General features: G+C 39.9%; 1 protein-coding gene across 3 annotated transcripts in view; it reads left to right on the top strand.

Annotated features, from left to right (window-relative positions):
- Positions 1-22,336, top strand: part of ZNF609 (zinc finger protein 609) — a 230,695-nt gene that overhangs the window by 163,898 nt on the left and 44,461 nt on the right. For all 3 annotated transcript variants that reach the window (XM_080682314.1, XM_080682313.1, XM_080682312.1), the window contains one exon: positions 8,349-8,574. In XM_080682314.1, coding sequence (XP_080538440.1) covers positions 8,349-8,574 — 226 coding nt within the window. The remainder of the gene's footprint in view (positions 1-8,348; positions 8,575-22,336) is intronic.

The raw sequence follows: 22,336 nt of genomic DNA, 5'->3' as shown, positions 1-22,336 counted from the left end.
AAGGAAGGGAAAGCATGATGGAAAATCGAGACTGACTATCATGATCAACTACAGATTTCTCAAGCACTAAATGTTTGAATAGAGATTGACAATGTCATAATAGACTGAAAGATGGATTAAAAATTAATATGATTATAATTATAACATCATCATCATAGCTAATCTGTATTGAACTTTTACTGTGTTTTTGGCACTATACACAAGCACTTTACATGCAGTTAATTGCTACGCAATGACCATGTGAAATATTAGTATCCTTGATGTTTATATTTTACAGAAAAGGAAACTGATGCTCAGAAAGATTACATAATGTGTTTGTGGTCACCCAGCTATTAAGCTATAGAGTTTAAGCACTTAAAGTTTAAAACAGTTACATACCAAAAAAAAAAACAAAACACACAAAAAAAACAACAGTTACCTACATTTTTATTACATGAATAAATAAGGTACAGAACAGGGTATGTATTGTACTGTCATTTGTGTAAAAAGAATAAAGGGAAGGTATATATAAACAAGTTAATACATATGTGTTACATTGGTTGCTTCTGAGAAAGAAAATAGGGGATTGGGGATGGAAGAGAATCTTTTCAAAATTTGATTAGAAAAGATCTGGGGAGTTTTAATGGATAGGAAATTCAATATGAGCTTTCAAAAGTGACTTGACTCTTAGAATAGTTGGTAATGACTATCATTCGAGATTGCCAGAATACTATAAGCACACTGCTAGGCACTTGATGTATATTAAAGAATTTAATCTTTTAAATCACCCCAGTAAAGTAAGGGTTATTTTCTCCACCCACGTAGGTAAGTGGGGATGAAGTGCAAATAGGGGATTTATGAATGTCTATTATGGAAAAGATTTCATCCTTGAGTGGTTAGATAATGTTTAAGGTTCTTCTTTGCTATAATTTTGTCCATGCATATTCTTTTAGGAACATATACATAGTGTAAAATGAGATGCTGTAGTATATAGTAAAAGTGTTCTCTAGGAACCTCAAACAGCTTTGCTGCTTAAGATGCTTTCGTATTTTGTTTTTTAATTGACTTCGGAGAGGGAGAAGGAGAGGGAGAGGGAAAGAGAGGAGACATCAGTGATGAGAGAGATTCATTGATCGGCTGCTTCCTGCATGCCCTCCACTGGGGAATGAGCCTGCAACCTGGGCATGTGCCCTTGACCAGAAGCAAACCCGGACCCTTGAGTCCGAAGGCCGACACTCTGTCCACTGAGCCAAACCCACTAGGGCTTAGGATGCTTTCTTTAGATACAGCGACCTTTCATTGGAATTAACCCATTGCTTCTTTTTTTTTTTTTTAACCCATTGTTTCTTGTAAAATTCATGAGCCTTATGTGGAAGTTAAACAAAATAACTGGATATTCTGTGACCTTCTAAAACACAAAATCACCTAGGAGACACTTGAGCAATGAAGTCTATCTAAACAGATGGCCATTTCCTTCTTGGTTTTCCAGTACTATGGTGTCCATAATCAGGAGTTAATCCATACTATACAACAGAGCACTCTTGAAGTTTTATCTTTATACCTTTAGGTTACATAGCAAAGACAAGGAAGACTTCTGTAGGAAATGATGACTTTTATCTAATTAAAGACCTATTTAAAAATTTATTTTAGATAATGGCAGGTTTAATTTCTGAACTAATAAGTATAATTTCAGAGAAATCTTATCCTTAGTGATTTGAAAACAAATAGGCACTAGAGAGGCAGATTTCCCCCTCCCCTCTCTCAAGAGTAACGGTCAATTTTGTCATTAGTTAATGTTCATCATTCATTTGTCCTTTTTCTAAACAATTAACTGACCTCTTCATTCTCCCAAATTTTTAAAATACTATTTACTCAGTTGCTGAAATTTATTAACTCCTAACTCATAAACATCCCTACTTATAAGATCTTTAATGTTTGGATTTTAGGAGTGTTCTTTCCTACTTCACTCTCACTAATAATTTTCTCTGCCTTTGTGTATTTGTTTTCTTCACCCAAATAAGACACTCTTGTTTGCCTAATGAACAGGCAGTCTTCCTCATCTTCTGGCTACCAGAACCCCAGTTTTGTTTAGGAATCAGATGGGTATATGCTTCTGCAGAAGTTGATTACTTCTCCAGTCCTAGAACATGAAATTTGATTAGTTCTCGAAATATAACTCTCAGAACCCTAGGTATCTCTGAGACCTTTTCAGAGTTTCTGCTATGTCAGAAGTATTTTCATAATAATACTAAGACCTCATTTGCCCTATCACTCTGTTACTTTGTACTGATGATACAAATGCAATGGTGGGTAAAATGGCTGGCACCTTAGCACAAATAAAATCAGAGGCACCAAATTGCATTAGTAACAATCACATTCTTCATTGCTATGGCCTTTTAGTAAAAGATTAAAAAACATTATGAAGCCAATTTCACTTTAAAATATCTTTAATTGTGCCAATAAAGCAGTAGAGTTATTAATTAATTAAATCTCAACCTTTGAGTACATGTCATTTTTATGTTGTGTGTGACAAAATGGAAAGTACACATAAACACCTGTGCAATTGAATTGTGGGCTGACCTAGCCAGTTTTTTCATCAAATACCATTTTTTACTTGAAAGAACAACTAACAAATTAGTTATTCAGACTTGTGTGTTTGGCAGACATTTTCTTGAAAGTGAATGAAATGAGCCTATTGCTCCAAGGAAAACAACTGACAATATTGTGTGTTTATCCCTCCCCCCAAGTCAAGTCTTCGTCCATTTATCCCCAAGTGGCTCAGTGGTTGAGCGTCGACCTATGGACCAGGATGATTCCTGGTCATGGCACATACCCAGGTTTCAGGTTCAACCCCCAGTAGGGAGCATGCAGGAGGCAGCCAATCGACGATTTTCTCTCATCATTGATGTTTCTATCTCTCTCTCTCTCTCCTCGCTTTCTCTCTGAAATCAATAAAAAATATACATATATTTTTTAAAAGTTTTTTAAAAAATCCTCTGAGAATAAGCTTAGACAAAGGAAAGGAGAGAGAGAGAGAAAGAGAGAGAGAGAGAGAGAAACATCAGTATGAGAAACATCCATCAATTGCCTTCCATACACTCCCCGACTTGGGAGCAAACTCAAAACTCAGGTATGTACCCTGACCTGAATCAAACTGGCAACCTTTCGATGCACTGGACGACACTCGGCTGACTGCGCCATTTCTGCCAGGCCAGCTTCCTTTCTACCTTTTGACTATGAAGGTGAAGATACCAGACTCATATTTGTGTAGGAGAGAAGAGAGGGTCTGAACCAAATATTTCTTCACTGCATTTTCTGCCCCAAAAATTCTATTGCAGCCTTGGAATGTTTCCTTCTCATGTGTGAGAAGCAGCTGTAGTCAGTGTACAATTACTTCTTGCAGGGAGATTAATGGCTCTGGCCTTTCTTTATTGTCTCTAGTCCTCATTTCTGTGTCACCTGCCTATCAGCACTCAGATCCCTAATAGGTACTATTTTGACTAATATGTAAAGGTGAATTGAAAAGAAGTATCATTAAAAGATAAAGGACATGAATTGTTGGGAAACTTCAGAGATTTCCATTTTTAAATTCACTCTTCTCAGGTTTTTGTTTTGTTTTGTTGTTTAGTTCCCATCTTCTGTGAGCCCCAGAAGCTTGTGGTGGCACTTAACATTTCAGCGTGAGAACTGGCCCAGCTTTTATTGTTGTCCTAGTTGTTAAGGTATTTAATTACCTTAACGTTTTCTATTCCTGTTCCTCATTTTCCCTGCTGGCTTCAATCTCCTGACAATCCCTGCTCTTATATCCTAAGTATATGGAAAAGATGGCAAAATGAGTCCTTTTCTGATTTTTATTTTCTCCTGGAGAGTGATAAATGAAGCTATGTTTGTTCCAATGAATAGTAGAATATGAAATCTCATAAAGCCATTTAGGTTATTAGATGAATATCACAGAGCTGCTTATTATGCACTATGGCTTAATGTAGATTATAGATGCAACCAACGGTAATTAGCAGGGCTGGAGCTCTAATTAAACATTATTGTGCTGCGCCATGATTTCGCCTTAGATTTCTGTTGCAAAGTGGAAGGAAACTGAATAGTTCCAGACCCATAGATGGAGTTCTTCACTTCTCCCCACCCCCCAAAATCTCTTTTAATTAACTAAAAAATTAAAGTCATCCTTACACAGAGATCCTAAACTCTACTTAATAACTCTGACCAGTAAGGTTGTTGGTTGCATATACATGTTAATGAGCCCTTCATGTATATTAGTTCTTAGTGATCAGTTCCACTAAGTTTCTTCTCTTTAGGGTGTATAGCAGGGTTTAATTTGACAAGGTGCTTGAATGCAACATTGGTGATTCCTACTTAAATCTTACATGTTGTTTTCTGGATCTATCAGTAGAGAATTTAGGGGCTTGGCTTTATCTAGAATCTTAGTAGCTTATCTTCTCTCTGGACTCCAGCAGCACCAAATAACTTAACAGGAAATGAAACCACTTCCAGAAAAGAGCGGTCCTTGATGGCTGAGATAATGTGTAGGTGACTGACTCCCTGGGGACTTACCTCCCTCTGTACTTGGGATTGCTGTTTCAGCAGTGGAACAGATTGGCAATCAGAAAATTCACAGGAGTGACCTAGAAGGTTTAGGTCAATTTCTGTGTCCCAGAAAGAGGACCTTGTAGGAATTTCTCTTGCTAGAAGAAGAATGGTATAGAAAAAAGAACAAACTCTAAGCAAAGGAAATGCATATCCTGACTGTGAAATTGCTTCTGTCTCAGTTCTTCCCCAAAAGAAAGAACAGAGGTAAGTCCAAAAGTAAAGATGATCTGTATATTCTGTCTCTAATTTCCCCTTTCTAGTAACTCTCCAGGAATCTTTCTTTGCAAAGAGTTATGAGTACTTGGAGCATTCCTGAAAGGGCTTAATGACTAGAGCCAGATTCCAGTACTACACAGGAGTAATGAGGAGTCTAGTTTACTTTTTCTGTGTTATTTCTACCTTCAAGTCTGTGCATGGAGATGTTAAAGGGTCTTTTAAGGATGTACCACATCCCAAGAAGGTTACCAAATTAAATTATGAATACCTGATTTTTAAGAGTGCAAAAACAGCAAAATGCCTTTCGGCATTTACCATCATACAGAAGATTCATTATACAGGTTTCCACTTTGATTTCATTTTATGAAAAAGGTGGAGTTAGGGAAGTACAGGGTGGGTGTATGTAACAACAAGCAGATAAGGATAATGTTTTGGCAACTTTTCAGGGACCGGTATTAATCTGAATCAGTGTTTTAAACCCCCAACCCAGTGGCTCAGTTGGTTAGAGCATCCTCCTGATATGCCAATGTTGCGTGTTCAATCCCCGGTCGGGCACATACAAGAAGCAACCAATGTATGCATAAATAAGTGGGACAATATCGATGTTTCTCTCTCTCTCTAAAAAAAAATATAATTATTTTTTTAAAAAGAATCAGTGTTTTAGCAGTCTCTGGACTCTGACAGTGATGATTCACAAATAGCAATAACTTGTAAGCCAAGATGTGAGAGCTAACTGCAGAGAATGGATGCAATACCCAGATGTCAATGTTAAGAGGAAGTAGGTAGACTATAGGTAGAGCAGTAGTCATGCAGTAAACTATTCCAGAACCGGAGTTCTGTTGCAGAGCGGTCCAGCAGCTTGTATTGTGGGTTTATTGTGTGGCACTCTCTGAATTTAAGTCTGTAGGACTAAAAAGTCTTTGCAGGGAAGAGGGTCCCTATCATTTTCTAAGTCTGCTGATGGCTGTCATACCAGGTCAGTCAGTGCATTATTGAGTGCCTTTGCATATGCAAGATAACTATGTTCAGTTAGGATTTTGGCACTGTAGACTCAGAGTTGGTAATTTGTCAACCTGGTAAGTGCTAGTTTAATGAGTTAAGGGATTATTACCCTCTTCATTATAATTTTTCTTTTAACTCTAGATGTGTTACATTCTTCTTGGAATCTAGGTAATTGTGTTTTTGTGAGAGGTTTTATATTTGGAGGTAGATTGTTGGTCCTTCAACTATTTCTATCTGTGTGTGTATATAATCAACTTCATCAGCAGACTCTCTACCAATCGGCTTCTGGGTGGTGATAACACCTCTGGTTTCTTACAGATAAATTTTATGTTAGATTCACATTCCAAAATGCCATTCTCATTGACTATTGCTGTTACAATAGAAACTTCAAGTTCTCCTATATAACTTTTAAGAAGACTTCCTTCTAGCTAAAGATGAATTAAAGCTCCAGTCTTCTTGAAGTGGCATTCCTAGGATCTATTTTCCCCCTTCTTTAACCCTATCTATATTCTTGGATTTTATGCCTAGTTAATGTAGGATTTGTTGGGAAACATAGTGGTAGCAGTAAAACATGGCTCAGAAACTGGTCCTTTTCTTTCTTATCAATCTTTGTGCTCTGTTACTACTTAAAACTGGCCCTAATTCTCTTTCACTAGAAAAATGAGACAAGCACAGTTTATGATGAAAATTGTTATTAAGAAACTAGAGGCCTGGTGCATGAAATCTGTGCACAGGTAGAGTCTCTAGGCCTGGCTGGAGATCAGGGCCAAACTGCGGGGCGACTGGTAGGATGATTGGGGGCCCCACTGGCACCCACCTTGGCTGGCCTGGGGCCTACAGGCAGCTCCTGCGTTGAGCGTCTGCCCCCCCCCCACCCCCCGTGGTCAGTACACGTCATAGCGACCAGTCGTTCTGCTATTCGGTCAATTTGCATATTAGGCTTTTATTATATACTAGAGGCCGGTGCACAAAATTCGTGCACGGGGGAGGGGGGTGTCCCTCAGCCCAGCCTGCACCCTCACCAATCTGGGACCCCTCGAGGGATGTCCGACTGCTGGCTCCCAACTGCTCGCCTGCCTGCCTTCCTGATTGCCCCTAACCGCTTCTGCCTGCCAGCCTGATCACCCCCTAACCACTCCTCTGCCAGCCTGATTGATGCCTAACTGCTCCCCTGCCAGCCTGATTGCCCCTAACTGCCCTCCCCTGCAGGCCTGGTCCCTCCCAACTGCCCTCCCCTGCTGGCCTGATCGCTCACAACTGCCCTCCCCTGCTGGCCTGATCCCTCCCAACTGCCCTCCCCTGCTGGCCATCTTGTGACGGCCATCTTGTGTGTTGGAGTGATGGTCAATTTGCATATCACTCTTTAATTAGATAGGATAGAGGCCTGGTGCATGAGTGGGGGCCAGCAGGTTGCCCTGAAGGGTGTCCTACATCAGGGTGGGGGTTCCCTTGGGGTGTGGGGCAGCCTGGGCGAGGAGCCTGTGGTGGTTTGCAGGCCAGCCACGCCCCCGGTGACCCAAGCGGAGGCCCTGGTATCTGGGATTTATTTATCTTCTATAATTGAAACTTTGTAGCCTTCAGCAGAGGCCAGGGCAGGCCAGGAACTTGGCTTCCTCCATCACCAGGGAAACCCAAGCCTCCTGCTCGCTCTCTGGCCACAACCATTTTTGTTGGGATTTATTTATCTTCTATAATTGAAACTTTGTAGCCTTGAGTGGAGGCCTGGGCTGGCCAGGGTGTGCAGGAAACTTGGCTTCCTCCGTTGCCAGGGAAACCCAAGCCTCCTGCTCGCTCCGTGGCCGCAGCCATCTTGGTTGGGTTAATTTGCATACTCACTCCTGATTGGCTGGTGGCGTGGCTTGTTGGTGTAGTGGATGTACGGTCAATTTGCATATTGCTCTTTTATTAGATGGGACTAGAGGCCCGGTGCACGAAATTCGGCACGGGGTCAGTTTCCCTCAGCCCAGCCTGCACCCTCTCCAATCTAGGACTCCTCGAGGGATGTCCGACTGCCCGTTCAGGCCTAAACATGCAGTCAGACATCCCTCTCACAATCCAGGACTGCTGGCTCCCAACCGCTCACCTGCCTGCCTGCCCCTAACCGCTTCTGCCTGCCAGCCTGATCACCCCCTAACCACTCCCCTGCCAGCCTGATCGACGCCTAACTGCTCCCCTGCCAGCCCAATTACCCCTAACTGCCCTCCCCTGCTAGCCTGGTCACCCCTAACTGCCCTCCCCTGCCGTCATCTTGTGGTGGCCATCTTGTGTCCACATGGGGCGACCATCTTGTGTGTTGGAGTGACGGTCAATTTGCATATTGCTCTTTTGTTAGATAGGAGGATAGAGCTTCTCCTAGCTCAGAGCACACTAATCTAAACTGCTAGCTTTGTAGTAGTATGAGTAAAAGTTGAAAGGAAAAACCAAAGTATTATATTTAGAGTCTTATGCACTCTGGCAGGAAAAGATGTTGGACTAGATTAAATATAAGGAAGGTATTTCCTCTAAAAGTTCTTCCTGTAACTCAGCTGCTGCTTTTTCTTCCCCCACAGATGGAGTCCCCTGTCTCCACACCAGCAGTGCTGCCGCTACACCTTTTGGTACCAGTGGTCAGTAATGACATCTCATCTCCCTGTGAGCAGATCATGGTTCGTACCCGATCAGTTGGGGTCAACACATGTGATGTGGCTTTAGCCACCGAGCCTGAGTGCCTGGGTCCCTGTGAACCTGGGACAAGTGTCAACCTCGAGGGCATCGTGTGGCAAGAAACAGAAGATGGTAAGTGCTACCTTTGGCTTCCCCATCCCTTCTCAACCTGCTTCTGCCAGCAGGGGTTTTATTTTTGTAATTCACACCAAGTATTTATTAGGAATCTCAAATGACCATAGTCTGCTGGTGATACTTACCCAGAAGATTACAGTAAACTTCTTAGTAAAATCTCCCAGCTTCTAGAGATTGGCAGTTTTCATTGTCTCCCCTTTGTAGCTGTTCAACAGTGTTGGCCCTGATACTTAAGCAGTCGGTTTGATAGGTGCTGGCCAGGTAATTCAAATTGTGTCTATACTCTCCATACTCCTCTCTGTCATTTTATATGGAAGAATTCAAATAAATGAACTTTTGGGTCAGGCTTAAAGGGATAAAGTAATAAAAGGGCAGCTGTGGGAGTCAAGGAAATGGAAAACTCTTAAATTGACTTAGTGTTGGCTCATTGAATGTGAAACTCTTGCCTTTTTTAACACCTGGAGGTGCAGCCAGCTTCTTCCCACTGTTGCCTCATTGCCCAACCATCCACACCACTTTGTGCATCTGTCAGTACAGATTTTATAGGCCTAGGCAACAGGGAAATGTTTACATAGTCTTGTTTTCAGGTATCCACTAAGCAGTTGGCTCACTGTAGGGTGCTGCTCCCCAAGGCTACTATCCAGACTTCTTATATATTCCATCGGCCCTTGAGAATAAAATCTCTTCTGTTTTAAAAGTGTATCAACCTAAAAAAATACGAGTGCAAAGAGACTTACCAGGTATTTCAGATCCCTTTGTACCATCTGTGGCAATTTGATTTTAGCAAATACATTATTTTTATTTAAAAATCCAAGTCCTTGTCAAAGTATGTGAGGTTAGAAAGGCTGGGCCTCAGAGTCCCCTCGGGTCTCTGCATCAGTAACCAGACTCTCAAAGTGTCCCCACTCTGAGGAGTTTAGAAGCCCAGAGGAGCAAGCTCATTATCTCTGATTATCATAAGCTGTCTTGTCAGGCTGCCTGTGGAAATTCAGGCGTTTCATTCTGGCCATCCTGATAAAAGTCTGTTCCTCTGAATATGTTGTTATGGTCCAGTATTTATTTAAAGTCTACCATTCAGTCGGCGAAGATGTAATACAGGTTAAGAATTTTATGTTCTTGGCTCTCTCGTCATTAGTTATATAGTAAAGCGCCAGCTTTTAGAATACCATTGCTGATGAGTTTGGTTTTTTTTGTGTTCCTAAGACAAGAACAGAAAAAACACACACTATTGTATTAGAAAATGATACCGAGACAGTAGAGAGCTTGATCCTAGAGATTGACTCTAGATGTGTGTATACGATATACAGTCTGGAAATCACAAGTGGCTAATCTCTGATTTTTAAAATGTCATCTGCCTGTGGTCAAACGACTCAACAGCCGCAGTGTCTGTTGGAATGACAAACATATTCAGACCACAGCTCTGTGCCACCAAGCAACCTTCGGGGAGACTATTGCCTCAATATATAAAGATAAAAGACATCAATTTCCTGCCTATTTATTCTACCCATCTTTATGACGGTGACTTTTCTCCAAGGGCAAGATGTTTTTCATGTATGTGAACTTGATGAAAACTTTGCAAGAGAGTGAGGCTCACCTTTTACTCTCCTGAGATAGTGGATACCTTTTTGTCTGAGGATCCTTGTTCTCCCTCCCTGCAAGGGGGGGTGTTAGCATGAAATTTTTTTAAAAATTAATTATTTACTCTGAAAAGCTCTCTGGTTGTTACTTGTAGCCTATTACCAGGTTCCCTTGTTATACACTTTTTTGTTTGTTTGTTTGTTAATCCTCACCCGAGGATATTTTTCCATTGATTTTTAGAGAGAGTGGAAGGGAAAGGAAGAGACAGAGAGAAACATTGGTGTGAAAGAGACACATTGATTGGTTGTCTCCTGCACGTACCCCGACCAGGGCCGGGGAACCTGCAACCGAGGTATGTGCCATTGACTGGAATCTAACCCGGGACCCTTCAGTCCACGGACTGATGCTATATCCACTGAGCAAAACCGGCTAAGGCTGTTACACACTTTTAATGCACTCTGTACTTTTATTTCACAGCACTCATCACAGTTTGCAATTTTGTATGTATAGATGCTCCTTGACTTACAATGGATTTACGTCCTGATAAACCCATCATAAGTTGAAAATATCATAAATGGAAAATGCATTTAATACTTACCTTATTAAATATCATAGCTCAGCCGAGCCTACCTTAAACATGCTCAGAACACGTCATTAGCCTTTAGTTGGACAAAATCATCTCAATGCTGCTGCCCAGCATCACAAAAGAGTATTGCACAGCATATCACTAGCCTGGGAAAAGATCAAAATTCAAAGTACTGTTTCTACTGAATGCATATGGCTTTTGCTCTGTCATAAAGCTGAGAAATCTTAAGTGAGACCATTGTTAATCGGGAACCATCTGTAATAGTATTTTTTATAAAAGTGTATTTCTTCTTCTACTTTAGAAGTTCAATGAGCTCAGGAACTCTGTTTTGCTTACCATTGTATCCCAAACACTTAACAACTGACACCTGTAGTAGGCCTTCAAAAATATGTATTTGAATGAATCTTGCATCTATGTCATTGTCATTTCTGGAGCTCTGTTAATGTACATCTGATAGATACTTTAATGTTGTTTGAACTTAGAAGCCATGTCAAATACTTTCCAAAATTCTTCACCTTCTCTAAAACTCAAAATAATAATACTTGCACCAGGTTTGAGATAACTCTCATTTATTTAATTAAATTTTTAAGGTTTTTAGTGCTCCTATTTTAATATCACATTTTTTCCCACTTACCATTGTGTTTCAGGTTTAAGTACTTTTCTTCTTTCTTTTTTTCATGCCAAGAGAACTATTTTGCAATTATATACTCTACTTTGCTTATCAGCCATTTCAGAGGGCATTCACTTGAGCTATCAGTTGGCAGAAGTCTGAATTGGGATCAGAGTTAGTTCACATTCCTTTTCATTTTAAGGTAACAGAGATTTCCTGCAAAGATCATTCTCTGCAGATTTAGAAGATCTAACTAGTGTACTGAGTCAGTCCTCAAGTTGATAATAAGAACTATATACAGATACTTTTTAAAAAAATTATTCCAGCCTATTGGGCTTTTTGTTTTGCTACCCGACTCTTTGTACTTCTGTCTCTTTGCCCAGGGAAGCTGTGAATGCTTCACCTGTGAGGTCCCTGTTGCACCGAGCCATCTTGGTGATAACAGCTGTAGGGATCGTGGCCTCAATTCTTCCTTGTTTCTTTGCTTATCTGTACTGCAGTGTTGCTTCTTTTTTCCATACCTCTCCTTGTAAACCTTGCCTTGGAGGCATTTTGAAATTCCTGCAGATCCCATCTCTTTTTAGGCTGCTGGGAATTCAGCCAGCACTATAAAGATCCTCAACTAGGCTCAACCTTAGGACTATTTTAAGAAGACCCACTGGAATGATTTCCTTGGCTTTTTGAGACTTATTCTTAGCACTTATCCAGAAGTCTGATTCCATCCGATTTCTCTTTGTCCCACTGCACTTCGAGTCAAAATAATAGATCCCAAGTCTATTTTTGGTTCACAAGGTCCTGAAAACGGTGTATAAGAAGTCTTAAGGCAGACCACATACTTTTGCTGAGGCAAAATTGCTTACTAGCTTCTATGATATTTTAAAGAAGCACGACTGACTTTAAATAAGAATTCCAGGGTATGCTATAGGTTTTCCTTTTTAGACCACAGCACTAAGTGGGAGGCCAATACTAGTGATGTATTTTACTTTGGTAGATGTGCTTTCTTGAAGAATTTGGGCTTTAGTGCAAAGAACACTGAAGTGAAAATCAGAAGACCTCTGCTGCTATCATTGTGACCTTGGGCAAGTTTTTTAACTTATTTGGGCCTTAGTTACCTCATTTCTTGAGCTAGTGACCAGTAAGGACCTATCCAGCATTTTTAAGTTATAAGAACCTGTGACTTAACCCTTGGAATCATCATGGATCCTGTACTAGTTGACTGTGGCATTTTGAAAATGAATAGTTTTACATAGCAGTCATGAGAATAAAAACTGAAAACATTAATACCAATGAAATTGCATTATATACTTGTTATGTAGATTTGTTTTGTCAGAGAAATGAATCTATTCACCTTGCCAGTCTCAAATTCAAGAAATCTTTATCTCCCGTTTTTTGACTCCTGATTCTAGATCTAGATTAGACTGACAAGTGAAAGAATTCACACAACTCAGCTGTTTGTTAGCTGACATAAGCTGAGCTCACAATACTCCTTAGCAATCCCTTCATCTCCCTCTTATATTCACATTCCCCAATACTTATTTCATTGTGAAGATTTTTTAAAAACGTATTTTTATTGATTTCAAAAAAGAAGGGAGAGGGAGAGATAGAAACATCAATGATGAAATAAAATCATTGATTGGCTGCCTCCTACATGCCCCACACTGGGGATCCACAACCCCAGGCATGTGCATGTGCCCTGACACTGACTGGAAATTGAACCATGACCTCCGGGTTCATAGGTCAATGCTCAACCACTGAGCCACACCAGCTGGGCTCATTGTCAAGATTCTTAGCCCAATTCATTCTCTCTTCATGCTCTTAAACTAAGATCAAAGATACCCACCTAAATCCCCCAGCTTCCCTCCTCCCTTAAAATGCATTTTTCTTATCCTATTATTTTATTTTTCTTTCCTTATTCTGAGATTCTTTGAGTCTTTACCATGAATTTTATCTATTCTTTCTTCATCTTCATTCTTTCCCCTTCTATTAACTCCTTCCCCTCTATAACACTTCTTACAATGAAAATATTTTCCTCGTTCTTGCTACCCCTTTGAATTACTGACCTCTCTCCTTTACTACTTGCTATTGCTATTTTCAGTCTCTTTTTTAAAATATGTTTTTATTGATTTCAGAGAAAAGAAGGGAGAGGGAGAAAGGGATAGAAACATCAATGATGAGAGAGAATCATTGATCCGTGACCTCCTGGTTCATGAGTCAACGCTCAACTACTGAGCTACATCGGCTGGGCTTCAATCTCTTTTTACTTGTCCAGTATCATCTTGTTACATGGACCTGAGGAATTGAATTTTATATTTTATTTAAATAGTCACATGTAGCTATGGTTTACCATTTTGGACAGTAGGGGCTGGATGATGTTTAAATTATGTATAATGTAAAAGTGTATGTATACTCTGAGATGGAAAGAGGAGTGATTGTGTGGGAGAATGAAGAGGTTAGGTAAATAGCTGACCCAGGGTGATTTCTGTGTACTCTGGCTCTTTTTACCTGAGAAAAAATTGGACCTCCTTCAAGCTCTGTGGTTGAGCCTTGTACTTTGGTCTGTGGTTTGCAGTTTTCTCGTTATCAGAGTAATAGGCAGTGGTTTTGCTTAGCGAGAAGTTAGTTTGCCTGTGGTAGCTCCACTGAGAACCTGCCTCAGCTGTTCTTCATCCTCATCTGATTGCAGATCTCAGCTGTGAGTTTTGATCTTTCTCACTAAAAGGAAGGGGCTGATCATTCATCTTCATGGAAATAGTAACCTTGGGAGTTACTCTTGGTTCTGTGTGATTGTGATGTAGGAAAGTATGTGTGTGAACTGTGAAATATCTAATTTTAGATATTTATACTGGAGCTACTGGTTTTTGTTTTTCCTTAGCTATAATTAACACTCCTTCCCCTTTAGTCTTGCCTTGGGCACCACTTACATGGAGAGAAATGGTTCACAGTGACCAAGCTTTGCGCTGCTAATTGCTTACTAGCGGGACTCCTGCAGAAACCGCTCTACCAACAGCAAAGTCATAAAGAGCCTAGCAGCCATTGTCTGGCACCACTAATCTTCATAGCAACAGACTACCACATGGCAACAGTAGCCACACAAAGGAAGCATTAGGGAAATCAATACTTACTTTCTCCCACCCTTCCCCCACCCCAAACAACCGCCAACACATTCTTTCCATCTAGCACCTTACTCCTAGGGCAGTGGTCGGTAAACTCATTAGTCAACTGTTTGCCACTCTGTTGACTAATGAGTTTGCTGACCACTGCTTTAGGGCAATTACATGTTTATATACCCTTGTGGATTATGTTATCTGTCCACTGATATATATTTAAATCCTGAAGCCCTAAGAAAATTTTTCAGTTACAGACTTTTTTGAGTTTCATTTTACATATTGCAAAATAAACTAATCTCCAAGGGAGAGAAATGTCCTTTTTGCATCCTCACCCTCCTCCTCATGCAAAGCATAGTCAGGCAGTTCAGTTGGCCAGGCTGCAGGTTTGCCAAATAGCTAAGGTTGTTTCTAATGAGATTCTTTTGGTATTTCAATAACATAACCATCTGAGATGGGCTCAAAGACAGACCTATGTTGTTATTAATGCCATCCTTTAACAGGTAATTTAGTTCCTGATACTTATATATGAACCCAGGTTAGTAATACTAGACAGTAAATATAGTTCTGATAAATTAGCCCTAGCTAATTTAGCTTCAGCATATGATTCCAAGAGGAAAATACCCCATTTGTGAGCCTTGATGTTTTCTTGCCCTGTTGATAAGGACATTTAACTGGTCTGGGCCTTCATTTCCTCATTTATAAAATGAGGAGATTGGATTACATATCTCTGTGGTCCTTTCAGTTCTGATATTTATAATTCTGTGATTATTTGTGTGGGACAGAAGAGGGAACTGCCTTTGATAATCATTGGTTGTGGTGAGATCTGCTGGAAGATGTAGTTGAACCCTCCGCTCGCAGTGCTTACACTGCTAAAAACAGGGCCTGGCCCTGCCCTGGTTGATAAAGCATCTGAAACAATGATGGGCAGAAGGTATTAACTAACTTGGCAACTAGCCTTTTCTCTCACAGCAGTAGTTTCAGACCAGTTCAGGCAGAGCTTTGCTCCCAGGTCATTGCTGCTGCCTCTTAATAATACCATTAAGAACAAACTGACTCTCTCTCTCTCTCCCTCTCTCTCCCTTTCTCTTTCTTTCTGTCTCTCTCTCTCACACACACACACACAATCTGTCTCTCTCTTCTCTGTCTGACTACTCGATGAAACAAGAGGCTCTTCTCCACTTCTGATACTTCATTATCCTAGCTCCCTCAGGCTTTCTAGAACAAAGAAGTCATAGGGCATCAACTTTATAATTTATGCAGCTAGAAATAATTTCCCCAGGATAGGGTGGGTAGGTAGCGGATAACCCCTGACATGAGGCTTCATTGCTAAATGGCCTTATGTTTTATCTGCCAGGCTTAGGCTTTGTTAGGCCTTTTCAGGCTTCTCTATATTTGAGGTAAATTATAGTTGCAGACCAGGGCCATGCACTTTTAGAGGGGTAGGGGTTAGGAAAAATGGAAAGTGTGTCTTTTACAGGCCCTGCTACTTGCTAATTGCTTAAGAAGTTTTTGTTTAATCCACTGTCCCTGTACTTATTCCTGCCAGATCCTTTATTTCCCTTAGTTGCTGCCTTCATGGCCTTCTCCATAGCAACAAGTTCTATGACAAAAAGGCTGTGGTGAGAAATTGAGTAGTCTGCCCTCCCACAAGTTGTATTCTATTTTCTCTTTAGGATATCTTTAAAAAGCCTAAAAGACTGCTATCAAATAATTTTCTACCCCCATTGAACTCATAATGAAATAAAACTTTTAACCCAGAACTAATTCAGTGAACAACCTGCCTTCTCCTTATTTGACTCTGATTATCCTCATCTTTTGAAAAATGTCCCCTTTCATTCAATACACTTGAAATACTGTGCATCTTCCATTTATCAAGCTGCCCTACATTTTTCAGTTTTTAGCCTGCTCCTTAGAATTATTATGTTAAAAAAAAAAAAAAAAAAACTTCTGGAATTAAGAGTCAGTGTGGAGAAAGAATGGATGAAAAAGTAGGAAACAGGCCCCACCCCACCCACCATTGTCTTGCTATCCTGGACACTGGGCAGAGTGTCTAAAGTATAGAGCTAGCCTGCATCTCAGCTGATTCTGGCACTGATCTTCAGGAGTCACAAAACCAAAGGTTTTGTTTTTGTTTTTATGTTACTAGGTCTTACTGAACAATAATGTAAGCATAAATATGTATACAAATCATAAAAATGGAGATCATTGAATTTTCTAAATGAACACACTTTGTGGTACCATCATCCAGATAAAGGAATACAATATTTCCGGAAGCCCAGAAGCCCCTTCATACCTCCCTCCAATAGCTAACCTCCTGCCAAGAAAACCAATTCTGACTGCTAACATCATAGATCAGTATTATCCATTTTGAACATTACATAAATAGAATCATTACAGTCTGTACTTTTATGTCTAGCTGTTCAACATATGCCAGTGAAGTGCATTCATATTGTTACTTGTAGTTGTATTTTGTTTAATCTCATTATTTTATAGTATTTCATTATGTGAATACAGTAGCCCACCCTTATCTACAGTTTCGGTTTCAGTGGTTAACTGCAGTCTGAAAATATTAAGTGGATAATTCCGGAAATAATTCATAAATTCTAGAGTGTGTGCCATTCTGAGTAGCGTGATGAAATCTCACGCTATCCAGCTCCATCCTGTCCAGGATGTGAATTATCACTTTTTCCAGCATATTCATGCTGTATATGCTGTCTGCCCATTAGTCACTTAGTAGTCATCTCAGTTATCAGATCAACTGTGGTGGTGTAACAGTACATGTTCAAGTAACACTTACTTTTCTTATAATAATGGCCCCAAAGCATGAGAGTAGTGTTGCTAACAATTTAGATATGCCAAAGAGAAGCCATAAAGTGCTTCCTTTAAGTAAAAAGGCAGAAGTTATTGATGTAATAAGAAAAAAAAAATTGTACTAGTATGCTGAGGTTGCTGAAATCTACAGTAAGAATGAGGTTTTTTTATCTGTGAAATAAGATATTTTGAAAGACTACATTCACATAACTTTCTTAACAGTGTTTTTGCTGTGATTGTTCTCTTTTATTATTAGTTCTTGTTATTAACCTCTGACTATACCTAATTTATAAATTAAACTTTAACCCTAGCCTGCATTGGCTCAAGGACTGAAGGATCCTGGGTTTGATTCTGGTCAAGGGCACATACCTGGATTGTAGGCTCCATCCCAGGCCCTGGTTGGGGAGCGTATAGGAGGCAACCAATCGATGTCTCTCACATCAATATTTCTCTCTCTGTCTCTCTCCCTCCCTTCTACTCTCTCTAAAAATCATGGGAAAATATCCTCAGGTGAGGATTAACAATAGCAGCAACAAAAAAATAAATTAATTAAACTTTATCATAGGCATATATGTATAGAAAAAATATAGTATATATCAGGTTTGGTACTATCCCCATTTTCAGGCATCCACTGGGGGTCTTAGAACATACCACAGGTGGATAAGGGGAGGCTACTATTAAGTTGATACATATTTTGGTTGTTTGCAGTTTAGTGCTCTTGTAAAAAATGTGCTGTGAAAATTCTTGTATATGTCTTTTGGGGAATATATGTATACATTTCTATTCTGTATATACTTAGGAATGGAATTCCTGGGTCATAAGGTATGCATATGATCAGCTTTAATGTTGTTAGTTTCCCAAAGTATCTGAATCACTTTATACTTCTACTTCCAATTAGAATCCTGGTTGCTCTGCAGCCTAGCAACACTTGACCTTATTTGTCTTTTTCATTTGTGCCATTCTGATTGGTGTGTGATGGTATCTTATTGTGTTATTAATTTGCATTTCCATGATGAGTCAAGAAATTGAGCATTTTTTCATGTACTTATTGGGAAATGTTTTATGAAGTACATGTTCAAATCTTTTCCCCATTTTTGGATTGGGTTGTATGCTTTTTCTTACTGATTTGTAGGAATTTTTTGTATATTCTGGTTATAAGTCCTTTATCAGATACATGTATTATAAATATTTTCTATTTCATATCTTGCCTTTTCTCTTAATGGTACTTTTTCATGAATGGAATTTCTTCATTTTTATAAAGTCTAGCTTATCGTTTTTCTTTTATAATTTTTGTGTCCTGCCTGTATTGTTGTTGTTGTTGTTTTAAAATGTTTTTATTTTTTTTATTTCAGAGAGAAAGGGAGAGGGAGAGAGAGATAGAAACATCAATGATGAGAAAGAATCATTGATTGGCTGCCTCCTGCACGCCCCACACTATGGATTGAGCCCACAACCCAGGCATGTGCCCTGACTGGGAATTGAATGGTGACCACCTGGTTCATAAGTCAATGCTCAACAACTGAGCCACGCTGTCCAGTCTGTGTCCTGCCTGTTTAAGGACATTTTGCCTTTTCCTAGATAATGAAGATAGTATTCTATGTTTCTTTGTTTTTTTTAGAACTTTGTTGCTTTTTATATTTGGATCTATAACCTATCTGAAATTGATTTTTGTTCAGGGTGTGAGTTAGGAGTCAAGATTCTATTTTTTTTTTTTATATCGATATCTAATTGACCCAGGACCTTATTGAAAAGACCATGTTTTCCTCCACTACACTTAGTGTCACATTTGTCATAAATCAAGTGACGTGTGTGGGTTTTTTTCTGGGCTCTGTCTCTTCTGTTCCATTCATCACTTATCTAGTCTTGTATCAATACTACACTGTCTTAACAACTATAGCTTTATAACTCTTGATATCTAATAGTATACTTCAAGATTGCCTTGAATATTCATGGCCTTTTGCATTTCCACATAAATTTTAGGATCTGATGGTAAATTTTTATTTAAAAATCCTGTTGAGGCCCTGCCAGCATGGCTCAGTAGTTGGGCGTCAACCTGTGAACCAGGAGGTCACCGTTTGTTTCTCGGTCATGGCATATGCCTGGGTTGTGGGCTTGATCCCCTGTGGGGAGCCTGCAGGCAGCCAATCAGTGATTCTCCCTTATCATGTTTCTCTCCCTCTCCCTTCCTCTCTGAAATCAATAAAAAATATATACTTAAAATAAAACTAAAAACCTTTTGAAATTTTGATTAGGATTACATTGAATCTACAGATCAATTTGGAAGCCCCAAAGTTAGCCTTTTTCTTTTCCTTTTTTTTTTTTTTTTTCCTTTTTATTTAAGCTAATGTTATTCCATTTGGGGGAGAGATGGAGGATCAGAGCAAGTCAGTGATGTCATTTGGGGAGCTTGTTTAAAATACATGTTAGCTATCCCCCACTCCTCATATTCTGCATTATCAGGTTCAGGGTGGAGCATAGGCATGTTTATTGTGAAACAGCTCTCCTAGAAATCGTCTTGCTGCATAACCACTGTTCTCCACCACCCTATTTGAGAACCGCTGACCTAGACTGTAATCTCCTTGGCTAGCAGCAGTAATTCACTGAGGTTAGTTAAGGTAAAATCTGACTGATTTAGTCAACACCAGGTCTGCTTTGGGAGCCGTATTAGTTTTTCTTAGGCTGATATAACAAAGTATCAAACACTGGATGGTTTAAAACAAATATGTGGTCTCAGTTTGGAAGGCCAGAAGTGTTGGCAGGGCTGTGGAGGGAAGAGTCCTTCCTTGCCTCTTCTAGCTTCTGGTGTTTGCTAGCAATCCTGCTGTCCCTTGGCTTGTAGATGCCCTCATATCTCCCTTCTGTGTGTCTGTCACTGTGTCCGAATTTCTCCATTTTAATAGGATTCTAGTCATATTGGATTAGAGCCCACTTGACCTCATTTTAACTTGATTGCCTCTGTAAGGAAGATATCGTCTCTATAATAATAAAAGGATAATATGCTAATTAGACCGGACCTCTTCCAGACATCCTTCCTGACATAGCCGGGGCCGGAGGAAAGCTGGTGCTGGCAGCCAGGGGAAGGAAGGCCTACTCTTGCACGCATTCCATGCATTGGGCCTCTAGTTTCTAAATAAGATCACATTCTGAGGTACTGGGGGTTGGGACTACAATATATCTTTGAGGGGACACAATTCAACCCACTAACAAAGACCATCAAAAATTTCAAAATAATTATTGTCACAAGTTGGAGAGAGGAAGAATATCTAGAACTGTACATAATAATAAGAAGCATTGCTTGCTAAAGCCAGTCTAGGCAGAAGAGCATCCATCCTCGGATCCCAACTGTTCCTCTCCCTACGTTACTGTTTCCCCTCTGCTTGGCACTAAGAGCCACAGTGTGTTCAGTTCTGCCCTATTAACAAATCCTGAAAATGCCAAGTGGAGGTTACCAGAAAGAAAAACAGGTTTCAGCAGTTAGTTGCATCTGACAGCCTCTTGATAAAGAAGGCTGAAAGGAAAAATGCCTCATGTAGGCAGCCCTTGGCCATGTTCTTATCCTGCTAGGTCAGAAAGCAGTAAAACTGTGGACAGGTGCGATTCCATCTCAACCCCAGGCCAAGTATTTCCTCAAAGTATGTCCCATTGAGATACATCCTCATTTGCAGTGGTTTTCAGACAAGAACTCCAGCTGGACAGCCGAGGGCATGATGACCTCTGCTAAACCACCTCCCACGAGAGGTACAGTGTGTGGTAACCTCAGCAAGAGGAAAGAGAGGATGTGTGATTTAAGGGTGTGGTGAACCAGGATTTGTACGCTTATGCAGTTTCCATGGTGCCCATGGTGTGGGAACTTGTAAATGGGAAGAGGAACTGTCTTAGATCTTCCCAGCCTCCCCCAACTGCCTGGAGTGGTTTACATTTGGTGTATGTTCCACCTTGGTCTTACATCTCTACCCTATACCACTTCTTTTCCTGCTTATAGTTTTAGCAGTAACAAATCTACCTGACCACTCCCCAAATTGGTACTTGATGTTTTCAGCTGGCTTTCTATTATGAAATTCTGTGTAGAGAAAATATTATTGTCACATGGAAGTAGTTTTAGTGTGATGTGTGTCACCTTTTTGCATTCTTTGGCTCATTCAGCCCCAAAAGATCCCATAAAGGTCTCAGAGTTTCTCAGAACTGAAGGCAGAAAAAATTTGAAGACACCATTTTCTATAGCAGTGGTTCCCACATTTTGCTGCATAGTAGAATGTAGGGGTGGGGATTTTAAAAATCCAGATGCCCAGGTCTTAAATTAGTGTGTCTGTAGGTGGAAGCCAGGTGTTGTCAGTAGTCTTTAAAGATCTCCAGGTGCATACAATGTGCGGCAAAGTTTGGAAACCATTGCTCCATAGGCTTCAGACATTTTCTGCAGAGACCTTATCCTAAATTGCTTTATTGTATAATCTCAGAGATTTAGACTTAGAATATTAATAAAGAATGCCTGGGAAATACAGATTCTCTTTGGAAGTATCTTCTCTAAGGGAATAATAACCACATTTCTGCCTTTAGGTTTCTGGTTTTGGAAGACCTGCACATGATTTGATCCTTCCTTACGGTCAAATCCATGACTTATACATGAATGGATTGCCAGAATAAGTGAGATAAAAACCAGGAGATGTTGCTTTTGGCTGATTTGAGATTCTGCCTACATGAGGTTTGGTAGGACATAAGAATTTATAGCATAGCAAAGCATTCTCTCTAGTAATTTTCACTACAATAGACAAATTTGGGACTAGAGTTTTTAACCCTGAAATAAAGTTCCTGACATGACTTACATGGCAAACACATTAAAAAAAAATTGGTTTTCAGATTAACAACCAATTTGTTGGAAAAAAACTTAACTAATTGAGGAACTACAGGTGGTCTTAATTTCTCCTAGTCTTTTTCTTTTCTGAAGGCTACTCAACTTCGTCTTGACTTACATCTCTGGTTTGAACTTTTGTCCTGGAAGAAACAGTGCTCAGAAATGTGCACAATAGCTAATCACATGGCAAGATTAAATACTAGATACTAATATACCAG

Source organism: Plecotus auritus (genome assembly GCF_963455305.1).
Source record: "Plecotus auritus genome assembly, chromosome: 1".
In the NCBI taxonomy this organism is placed as follows: domain Eukaryota; kingdom Metazoa; phylum Chordata; class Mammalia; order Chiroptera; family Vespertilionidae; genus Plecotus; species Plecotus auritus.
This window is presented reverse-complemented; position numbering and strand designations above follow the sequence as displayed.